This window comes from Boleophthalmus pectinirostris, unplaced genomic scaffold (genome assembly GCF_026225935.1).
Source record: "Boleophthalmus pectinirostris isolate CB_2022bp ecotype Guang Dong unplaced genomic scaffold, ASM2622593v1 HiC_scaffold_20, whole genome shotgun sequence".
NCBI classification, from domain to species: Eukaryota; Metazoa; Chordata; class Actinopteri; order Gobiiformes; family Gobiidae; genus Boleophthalmus; species Boleophthalmus pectinirostris.
The window spans coordinates 3,231,646-3,249,343 of NW_026571153.1; the positions used below are offsets into that span (position 1 = coordinate 3,231,646).

The 17,698-nt window shown below is 40.6% G+C and overlaps 1 protein-coding gene across 4 annotated transcripts in view; it reads left to right on the forward strand.

Annotated features, from left to right (window-relative positions):
- The window catches only part of fxr2 (FMR1 autosomal homolog 2), a 65,112-nt gene that overhangs the window by 19,871 nt on the left and 27,543 nt on the right, over positions 1-17,698 (forward strand). For 2 of the 4 annotated variants that reach the window (XM_055156690.1, XM_055156691.1), the window contains exons 3-5: positions 2,547-2,640; positions 10,390-10,461; positions 10,703-10,732. In XM_055156690.1, coding sequence (XP_055012665.1) covers positions 2,547-2,640; positions 10,390-10,461; positions 10,703-10,732 — 196 coding nt within the window. The remainder of the gene's footprint in view (positions 1-2,546; positions 2,641-10,389; positions 10,462-10,702; positions 10,733-17,698) is intronic. The other 2 variants (XM_055156692.1, XM_055156693.1) reach the window with 1 other exon arrangement.

Below are 17,698 nucleotides of genomic sequence, written 5' to 3' on the forward strand. Positions count from 1 at the left end.
TAAAATGTAAAATATTACAATTTACTTTAATTTAATTTAATTTACTCTCAACAAAATAACTGCGAAGATGCTGAACTGTTGCGCCGTATATGGACTGAACCAGGAACCAGGTGAACTGAACTGAGAACTAGGTCTAAACTAGGTCTAAACTAGGTCTAAACTAGGTCTGAACTAGGTCTGAACCAGGACTGAACCAGGACTGAATCCAGGAACTGAACTGAACAGGGCTGAACCAGGGCTGAACCGGGTCTAAACCGGGTCTAAACCGGGTCTAAACCAGAGCTGAACCAGGACTGAACAAGGCCTAAACTAGGACAGAAACCAGCACCGAACCAGGTCCAAACCAGGACCAAACCAGGACCAAACCAGGACCAAACCAGGACCAAACCAGGACCAATCATGGACTAGAACTAGGAAGCGCTTTGCAAACACCCTGTCTGCACTCTCCAGCGTTTCACCTCTGCTAACATCGCGGCGATTTTAGCGAATTTGTATGAAGAAAAACGAAAAACCCACCGCTTCAATCCAGGTTAAAAAAGCATTGTGACGCTTGTTACTCACATTTGTACACAGTAAAATATTACAATTTTTTTCCCTGTAACGCCACATTACTGCGATACAGCAAAAAGCAACACATTACAGTAATTCGTTACTTTTATAACACGTTACTCCCAACACTGAAAGTTTATAACAGGGGTCAAAACTAACTAAATTGCAAAGTAGTTACGATTAGGACAATAAAAATGAATGACAACTCTTTTATTTGGTTAAATTAAAGATAAAGCTGCCAGGAAAAAAGCACAAAGGCATTTTCATAACTGTCAAAACTTGTCTAAATTGCTAAAGAGTTATGATTAAAGGTGTTGTTGTTTATTTTTATTAGTCAGTTTTAACATTAATTTAACAAAATAATCAGAAAAATGGCCTTCGTTGTGTTGACATTTGTATTGAAGCAAAAAGGGTAAAGTTTTGGTGAGTTACATCCTTTACAGATTTAAAACGAGCACAAGAATGAAAAACAAAAATATACAACTAGCAGTGGACTCATGAGTACTGTTATTATTATTATTATTATTGTATACATATTTTTCTCTGTTCTGTCCAAGTCGTTGCTTGTTGTTTGCCGACCGCCGTATTCTTGGCATCTTTTGTGAAGTTTGGCATTCAGAAGTGATTCCACTCCAGCCGCGACCCATCATAGTAACAGTTTTATGTGAAACGTTTGTCAGACAGTCTATTAAGTACATGACTGAAGAAAATAAACTACTACGACTATGTATTTTTAAAAACGGACACATTTCCCTTCATTTGTACACATCTTTTACACACAAACGGAAAATTCTCCTGAAAACTACTCTTTCTAAACTCCGGCTAGAGTGGAGATTCTGGAAAACTCTGGTTTGGCGTTTGCGTGTAAAGTTATGACGGTGCTCGATGATGTAGTTAGTTATGTGGGTCGATGTACATGAAAACTTTTTTGAAAACGATGCAGTGTGCACGATGTTATTTTGGAAAACAGAGGGAGGGAAATATTTGTTTCTCAACATACTTGGCTATGTGTAAATGTACGACGACTACTGCTATGACTACTACTTCAACTACTGCTATGACTACTACTGCTATGACGACGACTACTGCGACGACTACTGCGACGACTACTGCGACGGCGACTACTGCGACGGCGACTACTGCGACGACGACTACTGCGACGACTACTTTGGCGACTACTTTGGCGACTACTTTGGCGACTACTTTGCGACTGCTTCTGCGACTGCTACTATTACTGCTACTATTACTGCTACTACAACTACCGTTACAACTACTTCTGCGACTACTTCGACTACTACTGCGACTACTCCTGCTGTGACTACGACTACTACTGCTACTACTATTACTGCTACTACTATTACTGCTACTACTATTACTGCTACTTCTATTGCTGCAACTACTACTGCTACTACTGCAACTACTACTGCTACGACTAATTCTACGTCTACTGCTACGACTATGACTGCCACTGCTACTATAACTGCTACTGCTACTTCGACTGCTACTATGATTGCTACTACGACCGCTAATACTACAACTATGACGACTATGACTACTACTACGACTACAACTACTATTACCACTATCACTAACACTCCTACTACGACATAACTTTTTGTTTTGTTGTCTGTCACCTGCTTGTTTCTTTGAATACGTCATTGCTCTGCTTCGAATGTTCCACAGTGTGACATTAAACAGCTCTACTTTACATTTATTCAAGTACAGGTGGTTTTATAACTCAAAAATACCTAGAAAAACAGGTGTTCTGTCTGTGAGCCGGGTCGCTTCTCCACAGACCCGACCTGTAACTTGATCTGGTTTGATCTCGGTGAAGATAGAACGGTTTAATGAATTACCATACCGTGAAACATTCCAGACAAAGCAGTAACATCTCCACGGACGAGAGCGTCTGACGCACCGTTCACCGGAAAAGTTCCACGATGCTCTTTTAATGGTTTCGCAGACGTGTAAATGATCTGTTGTGTTGTTTCCGTCAGCTGGCAGCCCGAGCGACAGTTGCCCTTCAGCGACGTGCGGTTGCCTCCTCCGGCAGACTACCACAAGGACATCGGCGAAGGGGACGAGGTGGAGGTGAGTCTGGGGGGATGGCTACAGCTGGGGTTATTAACAATTTGCCTATAAGATTCATACCTTCATACCATCGATTCAATACTGTTCAATAAAAATAAAGGTTAAATAATGATGTGATACTGAGAGTCTTTGTTAGAACACTTCTTGTGGAAAGTGACTACAAAGACTACATTCAGACTGCAGCCTGAAGTGACCCAAATCCGATTTTTTCGCCCCATGCTCCTGTTTCTGATCTTTTAATGACAGTCTGAACCACACACATCCGATTTTTTTCAAACGCGACCCAGGACACTTGGATATTTGCTCCTGAAACCGATGCATATCTGATCTTTTGAGGTGCGACTTCAGTCTGAACGGTCAGGTCACATTCATCCCACCTACACGTCACAAATGTACACGAACGTTCTTCTCGTCAGACAAAAGCTGTGCCTGAACATTTCAGTCCTACCACACCCACGCGTTTCTTTCTACGGACGTCGCTGCCGCTGTCCCACAAAACGCCACGGCCGAAAACCTCGTCTTTCTCCTTCTCAATCTCCTCCTTAAAACAAATACGCTGTACGTGTTCTGGCTTCGGTACGACTGCAACTTTAAAATCTCCAGGTGCATGCGAGACACTTTTGGGGCGTTTAAAGTTCACACTGGAGATCACAAACAAGTCTGATTTAAATGGAAACGTGAACGACCTCGCAAAAAAATCCAAATTAAGCGTTAAGTCCTGCAGTCTGAACGAAGCCTAAGAAACACAAACATTTTAATCGTCAAAACAGTGAAAATGTCAAATATGTCGCATAAATGAGTTTCCTTTCTCTGAACAAACAACAAAACTGTAGCTGTAACAAAATAATTTATTAAAATATACCAAAAAATACAGATTTATCGATACAGCAGCCCACGATATCGATACTGTATCAGCACATTAAACGATATGTCGATATTTAAATATTTTTGCACACCCCTAGAGATGGCACGGTATAGAACACGGTATCAAACAAGACCATCTTAAGCTACGTTTATATGACGACGGTTTGAACAGAAGACACCAAAGTGGCGTCGCGTCTTCACTTTTTATTCCGCGTTTAGACGAGCGTTTTCGGGAGGAAATCTGCGTGCATATGGTGACTGCAAAAGTGTGTAGGAATTCGATTGGGTGCATGCCTAGGGTGACCAAATGTGCGTTTTTCCACGAACATGTCAATTTTTTCTTTTTCCTGACGTGGGCATCTGTTTTTTGTTTGTTTTTTTTAAAGTGATGGAAATGTCCGGGTTTTCATTTCCTTTCATTGGGCCATTAAATTGAGCGTCTCTCGTAGCTCTTTGTGCATCAGAAGGAGCGAGCAGACACAAACAGTCGGTCAGTCTGCAACATGCCGAATGTGGATTTAACATTGACTTGTACAAGCAGTTCTCAGTTTTCCGTCCCGGCTGAGACAAGTGGGAGGCCATGTGCAGAGTTTGCGAGGTGAGAGTAGCTCAGTGTCGAGGTCCCGAGGTCCCATCCCCGGTAAAGTGTCTGGGTTTTCCCAAATGGAACCTATGCATGCCAGATTTCTGTGTACTGCATGTATGTGACGTAAACGCGTACGCGACCTGAGCAGATCTGACCAGAGTTTTGCGTCTTGGGCAGTGTAGATAGAAAACGCTACGACTCTGGAGGGTGGTTTCAGATTTTAGCGTTTTTAAACCCCAAAAACGCCGTCACCGTCTAAACAAAAGGCACTTCCGATAAAATATTTTGGCGTTTTTACCCGCAAACGTTCTCATTTAAACAGACCCTTAAAACCTTTTTGTGAGTGCAGTGCAGTGTGTACATTCCATCACCATAGTAACTAAATACACCACCACTAGAGATGCATGTAGAACATCCCCAGCGCGATGTCACTGCACATCGAAAGAGGGAAGAGTTGCGTTTTTTTAAGTTTTAATATGAAAATGGAGGTAAATAACTTTCAGAATAACACAAAACTCACTCACAAAACTGTTTTTTTTTTTGCTGAAAAATCCATCATTATAACAGATATGGAGATGGATAAGTTTAATGCCATACTGCGGAACATTCTCCTCTCCATGAAAACAGGCCACAGATCTTCCAGCAGAAAAGTAACTCAGTCCATCTTTTAAGTTTTGACAATGACATGATGATAATGAGTAATCAGTTTGTGTAACTACATTAATGTCACTTATGCTTTTAAAATTTTAGACACCACAATTTCTATCATGGAATATCTGGAAATTTTGTAAAATACGAAGTTAAAGTTGCATTTGTGAGTCATAATTTCCGTTGTAAAAGGAAATGTGTTAATGAATCAGTGGTTAACATGACTGTGCCGCGTTCTTTCTGTATTACTGTGACTCGTAGGGGGTTAGTTTGGTAAATGGAAAACGTTATTAATTTAACATCGACGCTGACTCATCCCTGTGCTACCGTGGCGTGTTTTTATGTCGTCGTAGAGACTCTTGTGAGAGCTGTTGGTTGTTGATATCGAATAAAAGCGGCAGTGAGTGCGGCAGTCTAATATAAACTGTAGCAGAAAACGGCAATTTAAAGCTTTAAAGGCTGAACCTGCTCTTTTGTTTGTTCTAGTTGTTTTTTATTTTATTATTTTTTTTGTTTAGTAGTAGTTTATTTGGTCATTTTGCAGTACTACAAAACAAAAACAAAACAAAACATAGACTACAATCCCACTGATTACAACCAAAAGGGTTTAGGCTGAAGTAAAAAGCACTTATAAGTCCCAACCCTGTTAAACAATTACAGAATACCAAGAAAGAAAAGCAGGAAGTTTGCATTTACAGTTTCACTTGCGACTTACTGTGTGTACTGTATAAGTGACAGTTTATTGTGTTTCTGACATTTAATACACAGTGACAGTCCCCGAAATAAGATGTCAGACGTGTCAAAAGAACAAACGGCATTTCAAGCAAGATTTACAAACACATACATGTAATTATAATTTCCTAATATAATGTCTTAGAGAACACTGATCTATGAAATTATAGATCATAGATATTATGTATTTAAATGTTACTTATAATAATAAGTTAGGCTTTAATCTGAGCTGTATTGGGGGTGTAATGGTACAAAAATCATGGTTTTAAAGTCACGGTCCAGTTCATTTTCAGTACATTGGGGAACAAAATGCAAAAACCATTTGTTTGTCGTTTGTTTGTGTATTTATTAAACCAGCAATTTGTTTTAACATTATACAAACGGGAAAATAAAATAAATGCAAAATGCTGCTTGGTAGTAGCCAGGCTGGCGCCACCTAGTGCCTCTGCTCAGTTTCATTTCTCTCCAGAGACTAGGTCAGGAATCAGAATACACTAGACAGTTCGCAAAAACCGCAGAAGTGCGAGTTCAGGCACCAGCCAATCAGCGAAGAGCCAAACATTCTGTGTTGGCAACGATTCCCGAGATCGAGGATTTAAAGACGAAACAAAAAGAATGTTTGCTGAATTTTATCAAGGGGAAAGACATTTTTTTTGTTCTTCCTACGGGATTTGGAGCATTACATACGTCACGACCAAACAGCAGTGACTGGTTAAATGCAAAAAAGTACCTGCCTATTATCAACCGAACGAATTCTAATGCTGTGAGGTGAGACCGTTTCTACGAAGTGAAACCGGCTGATGAATCAGGCTAGCTCGGTAGTACTAATAAGTTAAATAAAATATTCTGAGCGGAGATTCCGTGACGGCGAAAGGCGAGGGTGAGGATCGTGCCGTGACAGCCATAGTTTTGCAGGGTTTCACGTGTTTCGGAGGGACATAGTCAAGACAAGGGGCAAGTGTTGGCTGCAGCTGCTCTAACTATAAAGCACTGCGGGAAACACTGCCCCGATCATGGACAAGTTCGCACGTGAATATTAAAGAGCCGAACCTCGGTGTAGCTGCACATGTAGCGGCGAAATGTAAACACAAATTGCGCACCAAACCAAATGTCCCGTACCGAAACTGTTCAGCACGCATGCACGAATACACACCTAGAGCTTTATTTTAGCACAGTCTGACGAAAACTGACAAAGTTGGAACTACAACAGAGCTGATGAGCAAGTCCCTCACAAATAACACTACTCATACAAGCTTGCATTTTGTTGAAAATCAATCAAACATCTAAAGAGCATCATTTGCTCTTGAAAATGTCTTTACTCATGAAAAAAAAAGTATGGATTTTCATTTTCAATCTAAAAACATATACAACAATAAGTTTATTTGGATATTTCATAAATGATAAACTGCATTATGTTCCAACAGTCATCAGCAGATACATAAAAGGCAATTATTTAACATCACTAATCACAAATATAATCTCCAAATGTGCTTCTGTCAGGCTCTTAGAATAGTAATTCACAGATGCAAAACAAATAACTGCACTTCAAAATGTTTTAGTGCACATTCAAATGACAAATAAAGTTAAATTCCTTCTTCTGCACACTTAACTATAATCATTTCTTCATACCTTCGTTTAAAATTGTTCATATATGGTCATTTTTTGAGCTGATTTTTAACCCACAAACTGAAATACAAAAACTTTTCCTCGTTGTTTGGACTCTGGACATTGTGAAGCACTTTGTTTCTGAATATTTTTGTCTGGAAACTTATCAGATCCTTAAGTTTTAAAATTTTTGAAGTGATAAAAAGCTGGTTGGCGTGAGCATAAAACCCAACGTTATGAATTATCCGTAGTGCTCTTTTCTGTAAAATGAACATATTAATTGAACCCCAGACTTGACGTGATGGTGAAACGCGTCTTATTCTGAAACATGTTCCGCGCTCGTGGTTCAAAATCTGTTACAATTTAGTTAAGACATGAACATCATGTATTCACCGACAATAATTGACTTGTTTACTGGTTTGTTCTCTCATCGTACATAAATGTTCCAGTCTATTTTTGTGAATGGGAGCAGCCAAACGAGTCAACAGGGCAGTAATCACGGTGCAAATAAAACTCTGTGACATGATGAAGCGTGTTTTAAATCAAAACAACACAACATGCGAATGGCAAAAGTTTATTTATTTTGCAAGAGCTCCATCTTCTTAGAGCTAAAAACATAGAAAATGAGACAAAGCCTGCACACTTATTCCCAAACTACTGAAAGAAATAACGTTTTGTAGATCTTTGTAAAAAAATAAATAAAAACATACCTAGTTTTTGAATTTGGTGATGTGTAAAATGATGCTTCTACTTCTAAAATTATACAGCTTTTGTGCAATTTAAACAACACTTTAATTTAGTTGGAATGAAAACATAATTAAGAGAAAAAAATCCTTCCTTGTGCGTAAATTGTCGCTGCATTTCGGTGTAATTTTCTGTGTTGATGACGTAATTGGAGAGGTTCAGTTTTAGAACTCACCGCTGCTTCTTTTATTTTTTTGTACTTTTTTTTTTTTCTACCATTTTCTTTCGATGATCTGTCACTTGGCTGATGTGAAACTAAGGCTACGTTCAGTCCATTTCAGTTCAGTCATTTCCAATTAAATATGACTTCTATGTGTGAACTTTAAATGCCCCAAAAGTGTCTACGGAAGTCGCCAAATCCGGTCCAGTTCTTGGTAAAATGGACAGGTTACACATTCAGGGCCACTTCGTTTGTTTCAGTCTTTAACCTCCTTGTATTTGGCTCGCAGGCTCTTTTATTTTTCGTTTACGTTGGAGCCAGGACCGTCTGTTTCTTTGATAAAACTCCTCCAATTTGGCCTGAAAACAGCGATGATATGAATAAACTCGTTAACCTCACTTTCCCTCCATCGACGAGACTGAGCCTGATGTTTAGGTAGGATGAATGTAACTTGGCCGTTCAGACTGAAGTCGCGTGTGTCAAAAGATCGGATATGTGTCGGTTTTAGATGCACGTATCTGGGTCTGGTCTGGGTCACTGTCAGAAAATAACAGAGATATTAACACAAAGAAACTCAGAAGGCAGAATTCAGGGTTTTTACTCGCGGCGAGGGACAGAGGCGCCGCTGCAGCTCTTAACTGCCGAAGAGACACCGTCCCACGCCAAGTATTTATTGAATCACACAGGTTACAAGAATGAACGGGCGGTTACATTTTTCTATCACAGTATTACAAAGAAGAATGTGTGTGTGCCAGCTGCTGAGTGGTTTGTATCAAGGTGGATGTAGGGAGGAATGTGCGTAGGGAGGACTGTCCTTGCGGAAGATAACAGTTAATGAGAAGTTGGTTTTCCCATGAGAAATACACTTTGAGAAATACCCTTTTGATAATAATAATAAAAAGACAAAGAATCATCTGTACAGCATTTGAAAAACTCATCTGTGTCGTTCAGACTGTCACTCATGGCCTGTTTAAATGAAACTTCTTGGGTTCTTTTTAAAAACAATGCATTAAAGTGTGTTTACCTTGTTGACATGTTTCGGCTGCTAGCTGCGAGCCATCTTCAGAACTGTCACCGGTGTTGGTGGTGACGTGTCGTATATCAGCTGTTGTTACTTCCTGTAGGCGTGGTCAGCCTGATGGACCTGCAGGTCGCTCAGACTGACCACGCCTCCCGTCGCCCGGTGTCTCTGGAGGAGGGTGTCCCAGGTGTGTGAAAGGAGGAACGCGCGTCATCATGGTTAAAGGGATAGTTCAGGATTTTTGACATAAATCTGTATGTCATCCCCGTGAGCAGTGTTGGTGCATCAACACTGACTTACCCCCGAAAGCGCCCGGTGAGCCGAGATCGTGACCGGTTTTGGTGCTGAGGAAAGTAGTTTCAAGTTGTGTGGGGACTGTACACTAAAGCGTTTTTTCTTCAAAGCAAAAATGTGTTCAAAAGAGTGAAAAAAAACAACAGTTTTTCTTCGTTATTTGTCTCCAAAACCAAAATGAGCACTCATAATCGCTTGGCGCTTTTTTCAGTTTTCGATTTTGTGTTTACCACTGAAGAATGCGAAAAAAACGGATAACGTTTTTCCGTTTAGTGACAGCCGCGCAACTGCGATCCATCACTTTCTTCACCGTTGTTCGGCAGTGAATTACACTGATCCAGGCCCAGACCAGAGCGGACCAGAGCGAGAGACCAGAGCCTGTATATAGATACTGTTAGGTTTATCTAAACATTAAACACAAGAAAGACAAGAGATTAATTCAGTTTTACTCGCGAGGAGAACGTGTGGAGACTGTTGGTCTGATGCCCACTCTCTGCCCGTTCTCCTCGCGAGTAAAACTTTCTTTATCCATTTTTTTCATTTTGGTTTTGGAGACAAATAACGAAGAAAACTGTTGTTTTTTCGTTTTCTTATTTTTGGTTTTATATTGAAAAACGAATGAACGAATGATACACGGATTGTTAATGCTGTCCGTGCCTCGTTTCCTGATCTCCTTGTGTTGCTCCTTTCACACACCTGGGACACCCTCCATTGACCTATCGCAGTCTCTGTTTACATGTGAAAAACCGAAACCGTTTCTAATGGTCGTCAAATCACGTCTTCAGTGATACAGCGGAGGTGTCAAAACACAAGGGGGATCGTCAAATGTCGTCTTCACGGGGGAAAGAGTGAACTGAAGACGCGGCGCCACTTTTACGTCTTCTGTTCAGACCGTCATCATATAAACATAGCCTCAGAGATCAGATACAGGAGCAAAGGGGCGAAAAAATCTGATTTTAGGTCACTTCAAGCTGCAGTCTGAACGCAGCCTAAACTACAATATATATTTACTACAGATACTATCCCACCGAAAAGCGTGAAAATCTGTACGAAGTCATTGATTCTCTGTTTTAACTGTGTGTTTTTGTGCCGTAGGTCTACTCCAGGGCCAACGAGCAGGAGCCGTGTGGATGGTGGCTGGCCCGCGTCCGCATGATGAAGGGGGAGGTGAGTGTCAAACGATCTCTGAATTTTGTTTCTTCTGATAGCCAAAAGATGCAAAACTAAAATTGAAATCATTCACTAATTGTTCCACATAACAGTCTTGATGTTTGTAGTCAGAGATAAACCATTGCACAAAAAATTCAAGGTTAAACAAGGAGAGCTTAAATCTAAAATCGTACAAGATAATGGTTGTTCCTAGAAGCAGTTAGTCTTGTCATTAAAAATCTACTTTGATAATTGTCAGAACAAGAACAAAGAGAAGAATTGTCAGCAGGTGAGACGCGCGAAAGACGTTTGACTGGTCTACTAATTTGTTGATTGCAATTAAAGCGAGTTTAACCCAATTTAATGTTTTTATTTTCTGTCCTGGCTTGGTTTGGTTTAGACGTGGTTCAAACAATTCAGCGACAGTGATTTGTTTGATTTAGAAGATGGATTTAGGCTGTAAATGTGGGAATCACACTTTACAATGTTGGGAAAACAATAAAAAGCATGTTTAAGAGGTCTAAACTACAGGGTTTGCAGCTTTTATATGTAAGATTTTGATGTTTTGGGGGAGGAAATTGTTTCTTAAAGGCACATTGTGTAACTTTTCTGGTGGGAGGACAGTCACCTGCTTGTTTCTATGGATATGCCACTGCTCTGCTTGGAATGTTCCACAGTATGACATTAAACAGTTTACATTTATGCAATTACAGGTTGTTTTATCGCAGAAAAATAACTTTTCTAGTAAGGCTGAATGATCGTTTTGGACAGAAAATTGCGATCTCAGACAACACGATTTTGGGAAAGTCAAACCTGCGATTTTTTAAATTTTTTATTTTTTTTTGCAGTGCTTCTAAAGCCTGATTTATGGATTTAAGGGTCTGCGTCAAGGTCTATGCGCCTCGAAGTAATTCACTGCCACAGTACGGGGAGGTTAAGATTTAAACCTGGCATTTGTGTAAAGTTTAACCTGAACCATTTCCAACGCAATAAAAAGCACAGAACAGACTCACCATCAGCAGCACATCCTCTGTCACAGAAAAAACACTCATATTCCACTGAGTCGTGTCCTTTAGTCCGACAGAAGCTGAACCGCATCAGTGCACAAAGAGCGAGCCGTTTTTTTCAGTGCTTATAGTTTATGCAAATGAGTCATGTGGTTTTAAGTTTTGTTTCTGTAAAACGTAAACAAATGTGCGCAAAGCTGCATTAAACACATTATTACTCAATGTAAATTGAAAGAAAGGAAAGCGGAGTATAGGAAATGTCTGTAGAGCAGTGGTAGAGACGACCAATCACCTTATTGTCTGCGTCGATGCACGTCGCTCGACACACTCGGCATTGTGAGGCAGATGAGTTGACGCTGGACCATAAAATGGGCTTTACTGAAACTTGATGTGAAAAAAAACATGGATGAAATCGAAATCTCAGTATCTGACAGAAAAATTGCAGTTCAGTTTTGTCTTAAAACCGTTCAGCCCTACTTTCTAGCTTTCTTCTCCACAGATCCATGGAGACAAGCATTTGACGGGTCCTCCACCAGAGAAGTTACACAGTGTACCTTAAATATTTACAACATTTGCTGTAATTTGCATTTGCTAATCTTGAAAATTCAAACTGATTTAAAGCAGCAGTATGTGACTCTCTAAAGGTGGCGCACGTCACCTGCATGATCACAAATAGAAATGGAAAGTTTAAGCCATATTTCGGAACATAGAGAGATAGATAGATGTACTTTTTATGCCCTACTATGAAATATTGAAGCCAAAGGAATCACATTTTCATGGAAACGTTTGGCCTCCTGCTAAAAAGTCAGGTTTGTGGAGGTGCAAGCTGCTGAAATGTGACTGAAATATTACATACTCTGGCTTTAAATTTGCATTCGTTCGATAAAACAATTTTAGACTCACTTTTGATTCTGAGAAAAAGGAACTACAACTTCTCTCACGCAACAGAACGTCATTTTCAACACATAGTAATTTTGCTACAAACCAAAATTATCCCGACTTTATTTTAGTATCAATATTGAAATAAGTGTTGAATTGTACCTGGAACTGAAAAATCGAAACACTGATGGATTGCGATCTTTACTTTGGTCGATCTCGATGATAAGACGAGCACATTTTATTCTCCAGCCAATCATGTGGCAGTAAAAGTGCGTGGAGCTGACGAGGATTTACGCTCATGTTTAGGAAAAAGTATCCTGAGGCACAGAGCGTCTCTTTGTGCAGATTTAAGTTGTGAACACCTGAGGAGACATAATTTGACTAAAAGTTTAGTCTCTGTTCAGTTCCTCACCTTTTCTCCTCTTTTTCTCCTCTGGTGCTTCTCATTTTTATAATCCAAGTTATGGAAAGTAAACGACTATTTTCTCACGGTTTGAGTGAAACTTAAGACCTGATTTAGCGCACGGACATCGCTTGTGTTTGTTGATATCTGTAACGTGTGTATGCTTTAAAGGGATAGTTCAGGTTTTTTGACATCAATCTGTGTGTCATCCCCGTCAGCAGTGTGTTGCATCCACACTGACTTTACCTCCAAAAGCGTCCGGTGAGCCGAGATCCTGGCCGGTTTTGGTGCTGAGGAAAGTAGTTCAGCTAGTTCGGCTGGGGACAGTATAATAAAGCGTTTTTCTTCTCAAAACAATATGTGTTCAAAAGAGTGATACATTTGCACCACAAAACCATCGTCCTCAAAAAAGTCAGACCTCATAATCCGCTTGGCGCTATTTTCTCTCCGTACGTATCACTGCGCGCGGCCGCCAGGTGACAGCCGCGCCTGTTTCACTTTGTTAACTGCTCGGAATGTCAGCAACAACATGTCTGACTACGACACCGATGATGAAGAAACTGATTTTAGCACAGAGCCAATGGGAGATCTTTTTGAACCTGAATATACCAATGTCGAAATTCGCCAGAGAGAGTTAGACGAAATTAGGCAGAGAGAGAGAAGAGGCGAATATTCCGAGCAGTAAACAAAGTGAAACAAGCGGTGCAGTGATACGTACGGAGAGAAAATAGCGCCAAGCAATTATGAGGTCTGACTTTTTAGAGGACGGAGGTTTTGTGGCGCAAATGTATCACTCTTTTGAACACATGTTGTTTTGAGAAGAAAAACGCTTTATTATACTGTCCCCAGCCAACTTGCCGAACTACTTTCCTCAGCACCAAAACCGGCCAGGATCTGGGCTCACCGGACGCTTCGGAGGTAAAGTCAGTGTGGATGCACCACACTGCTGACGGGGATGACACACAGATTCATGTCAAAAAACCTGAACTATCCCTTTAAGGTTTAATATATTGCACAAACTCATTCCAAACTTTAAATGTGAATTTCTGGGCTGGGTATCATTAAGAAGCTGCCAATATGATACTAATCATATCGGTAGCTTCTTAATATCAATACAGCAGCCCACGATATCGATATTTTTAAATTTTTGCACACTCCTACCTCAACTCCAACTGTGTATGTTTTTAATATGATGGAAAAAGATTAAATCGAAAACCGAGATCGATCAATATGGAGGAAAAATGTCGTGATTCTTTTTTTTTTTTTTTTCCATATTGCCCAGTCCTGCCTAGAACTTTCTCAGTTTTGCGATTACTCCCGCAGCTCGACTCAACTCAACAGTCTTCATGCATGTTACACTCGCCGCAATGGGCCGAGCTCATGTTGCAGCGGACGCGGTGGTGTCGAGAATGACCGGTGACTCGGTGCCGTTGGATTGTGGGTCAGTAGGATGTCGAGGCCTCTGCTCGTGTCTCTGTTCTTAGCTCGCAGCCTGATGATAAGCGCCCGCAGGAATGTCCAGCGCTGACTGATGACTTTAATTCTGTTCCGTGGGCTCATCTAAACGGCCTCGCGCCCTCCCCGCTTTTCTACGGCACATTTCTACATTCTTCTTACTTTGCTTCGCGGCGCACTTAGGGCAATCAGCCGAGTTTTAAGGGCTCGAGATGGAGTCATTTCTAACCGTCAATGATCATCCTGGGTCTTTTAACGGAGAGCTCTATCAAATCCGTATATCAGTAAAAGCTTGCGGTTTGGAGCAGACTTTGGAGGAAGACATTTTAATAATTGCAATTTTTAAAGGTGCCGTAGCTGAGTTTTACGCTACGTTCAGACTGCAGCCTGAAGTGACCCAAATCTGATTTTTTTTTTTCACCCCATGCGACCTGTATCTGCTCTCCAATGACAGTCTGAATGACACAGATCAGATTTTTTTCAAATGTGACCCAGGCCACTCGGATATGTGCTCCTAAAACCGATACATATCTGATCTTTTGACATGTGACTTCAGTATGAACAGCTAGGTCGCATTTTTCGCACCAACACGTCTTAACAGAGGAACAAGCACCTGTCGTGAGCCAACACAGTCCAACGCCGACTCGTGTTTCTTCCCGCGAGAGTTGTAAATCCGTGTATCATTCTTTCATTCGTTTTTCAATATAAAACCAAAAATAAGAAAACAAAAAAAACAACAATTTGTTTCAGTATTTGTCTCCAAAACCAAAATGAAAAAATGGATAACACATGGACGCAGCGTTGAGCACCTGGAGATTTTAAAGTTGCTGTTGTACCAGAGCCAGAACATGAACAGCTTATTTCAGTTAAGGAAGACGCTGAGCAGGAGAAGGACGAGGTTTTTGGCTGTGGAGTTTTGTGGGACAGCGGTAGCAATGTCCCTAGAAAGGAAGGTGCGGGATCAGTCCTGGTTCAATTCTGTGCAGTGCAAAAGTCCGGCATTGCTGTTTAAGTCACAGAAACGGGAAATGGCCATTATCCATTTTTTTCCATTTTTCATTTAAACACAAAATCAAAAACTGAAAAATCAAATTGTATTTCATAAAAAAAAAATACAAATTGAGCATGAAGTCCTGCAGTCTGAATGTAGAATCAGCACCAGTTTGGACTAGGGTTGGGCAGTATCCAAATTTTGATACCATTAAACCTTTTCAGAATTTTACCGGGTATATGGTATTACCGTATTACCAAAATGTTTTAGTACGACTTTGGTAAGATACGAAGCTGCTCCGCTGTACGGTCTGTGTGTACAACCTGCAGACTTATAATCTCTGAAAAGTTTCGCATGAATCATCTCCAAATCAGTGCACAAGGAGCGAGCTGTTTTTATCAGCACTTTATAGTTTATGCAAATGATCCACATGATTTAAAGTTTTGTTTCTGTAAAACGTAAAGGAATGTGCGCCTGAAGCCGAATTGCTGCAAAACTGTAGAGGTTTTTTTTTTTTTTTTTTGGGACCAACTCATTTGTGTCCGGACTTGTCGTCTTGTCTTGGTCCCTTATGAGTGTCACGTAACGACGGAACAAAACTAATCAAACGTCATCTCCCCGCGCAGTTAAAAGAAACATTATAGACACTGTTAGTTTTAAATCGTTTCAGCATTAAACTGAAAATACAACCACACATTAATTTGTGTTGAGCAAACAAATGTAGGTATCAAGAAATTGTAATACCAGGTCCTTATGTGCAGCAGAGTTTTAAAATGACGGTAATGAAGCTGATGACAACTAGCATCCTAACTGCACACTTCCTTATTATTGGACAATAAAATACTTGACCTATTTTGACATTTTGACTTCCAGAGCTGCTTGTACGATATAATCTGTTCTGAGTCAAGACACATTTTGCTCAAATAAAGAAACTAAAATGGTCCGTCTTGTTTACGTTCAGGAAATGAACATTGGAAACCATTTTTAAGTTTAAAATTCTGTCTTGCTCAGTCAATACGGGGAGAACAATCGTGATTAATTATGAACTTTTTATATATTTTTTGTCAAATGGCCCAACTGTGATTATACATTTTTAAAGCTTTGAGAATGAACAGAAGAGAGAATTTTAATGAGGTGTTTTTGTCAATAAGAAGTGTACAAAGTGGGTGAGAGAGCGTAATCTGATCCCCATCGCCCCGACCATCTGTCACTTTTTGGTTTACAGTGTTACATAATGAAAACGAACCCACACAGCCGATACTTGACATTCAGATTCACTGTTGTGTTTACCAAGTAGGTGCTCTGTGGTTTGACTGGGCTGGACTGGGAATGAGATCGTAGTGGGGCTTGGCAATATGACAGAAAAAAAGTTAAATCGTTTCTTAATTTCTCAGTTTTTATTAGATTCAAATTTTTTATTTTTTTGTCTTATTGTTGTCATATTTTGTCCATATAAATTCCATGAACAGAAACAGAGCTACAGGCTCTGTTCACGCTTACGTCACAAACCAGGAAGACGTTTGGAAAAATGTGATGAAGACTTCCAACGGGCTCTGAGCCGGGACTGAGCCTCGGGACTGAGCCTCGGGACTGAGCCCCGGGACTGAGCCCCGGGACTGAGCCCCGGGACTGAGCCCCGGGACTGAGCCCCGGGACTGAGCCCCGGGACTGAGTCTCGGGAAGGGCCCGGAAGTGCGTCGGGTTATTGGGACTGAGACCGGGACTGAGCAGAGACCAGCTTAAACCTGTTTTAGTCCTGGGATCCGTCTTGGTTTTAGTCCTGTTTTAGACCTGTTTTAGACCTGGGCTCAGTCCTGGTTTTAGACATGTTTTAGTCCTGTTTTAGTCCTGGGATCAGTCCTGTTTTAGTCCTGGGATCAGTCCTGATTTTAGTCCTGGGTTCAGTCCTGGGTTTAGACTTGTTATAGACCTGTTTTAAACTTGTTATAGACCTGTTTTTAAACTTGTTATAGACCTGTTTTAAACTTGTTATAGACCTGTTTTAAACTTGTTATAGACCTGTTTTAGACTTGTGTCAGTCCTGGGATCAGTCCTGGTTTTAGGCATGTTACAGTCCTGATTTTAGTCCTGGGTTCAGTCCTGATTTTAGTCCTGGGTTCAGTCCTGGGTTAGACTTGTTTTAGACCTGTTTTAGTCCTGGGTCAGCCTTGGTTTAGTCTTGATTTAAGACCTGGTTCAGTCCTGGCTCAGTTTGTATGCTGTGCAAAAGTCCGGCATCGCAGTTTTTTCTGAAAGGGCGCCCAAATTAAAGGGCCACATGTTACATTCAGGGAACATCCGAGCACACAAATGATTAATTCAAATGCAAATACAAACATAGACGGTAAACAAAACCCTCCACAGGTCTGTCTCTTCTCCCATTAAGTTGTACTGACGCATTACGTCTACTGCCACCAAGAGCTTGGGAGTGGAATTGCATCAGTGATCATTGAATTCTCCATAAAATTTCTTCTGCTCCAAAAACATTTACCGACAGAGGATTTGCTGTGATTTTTATTT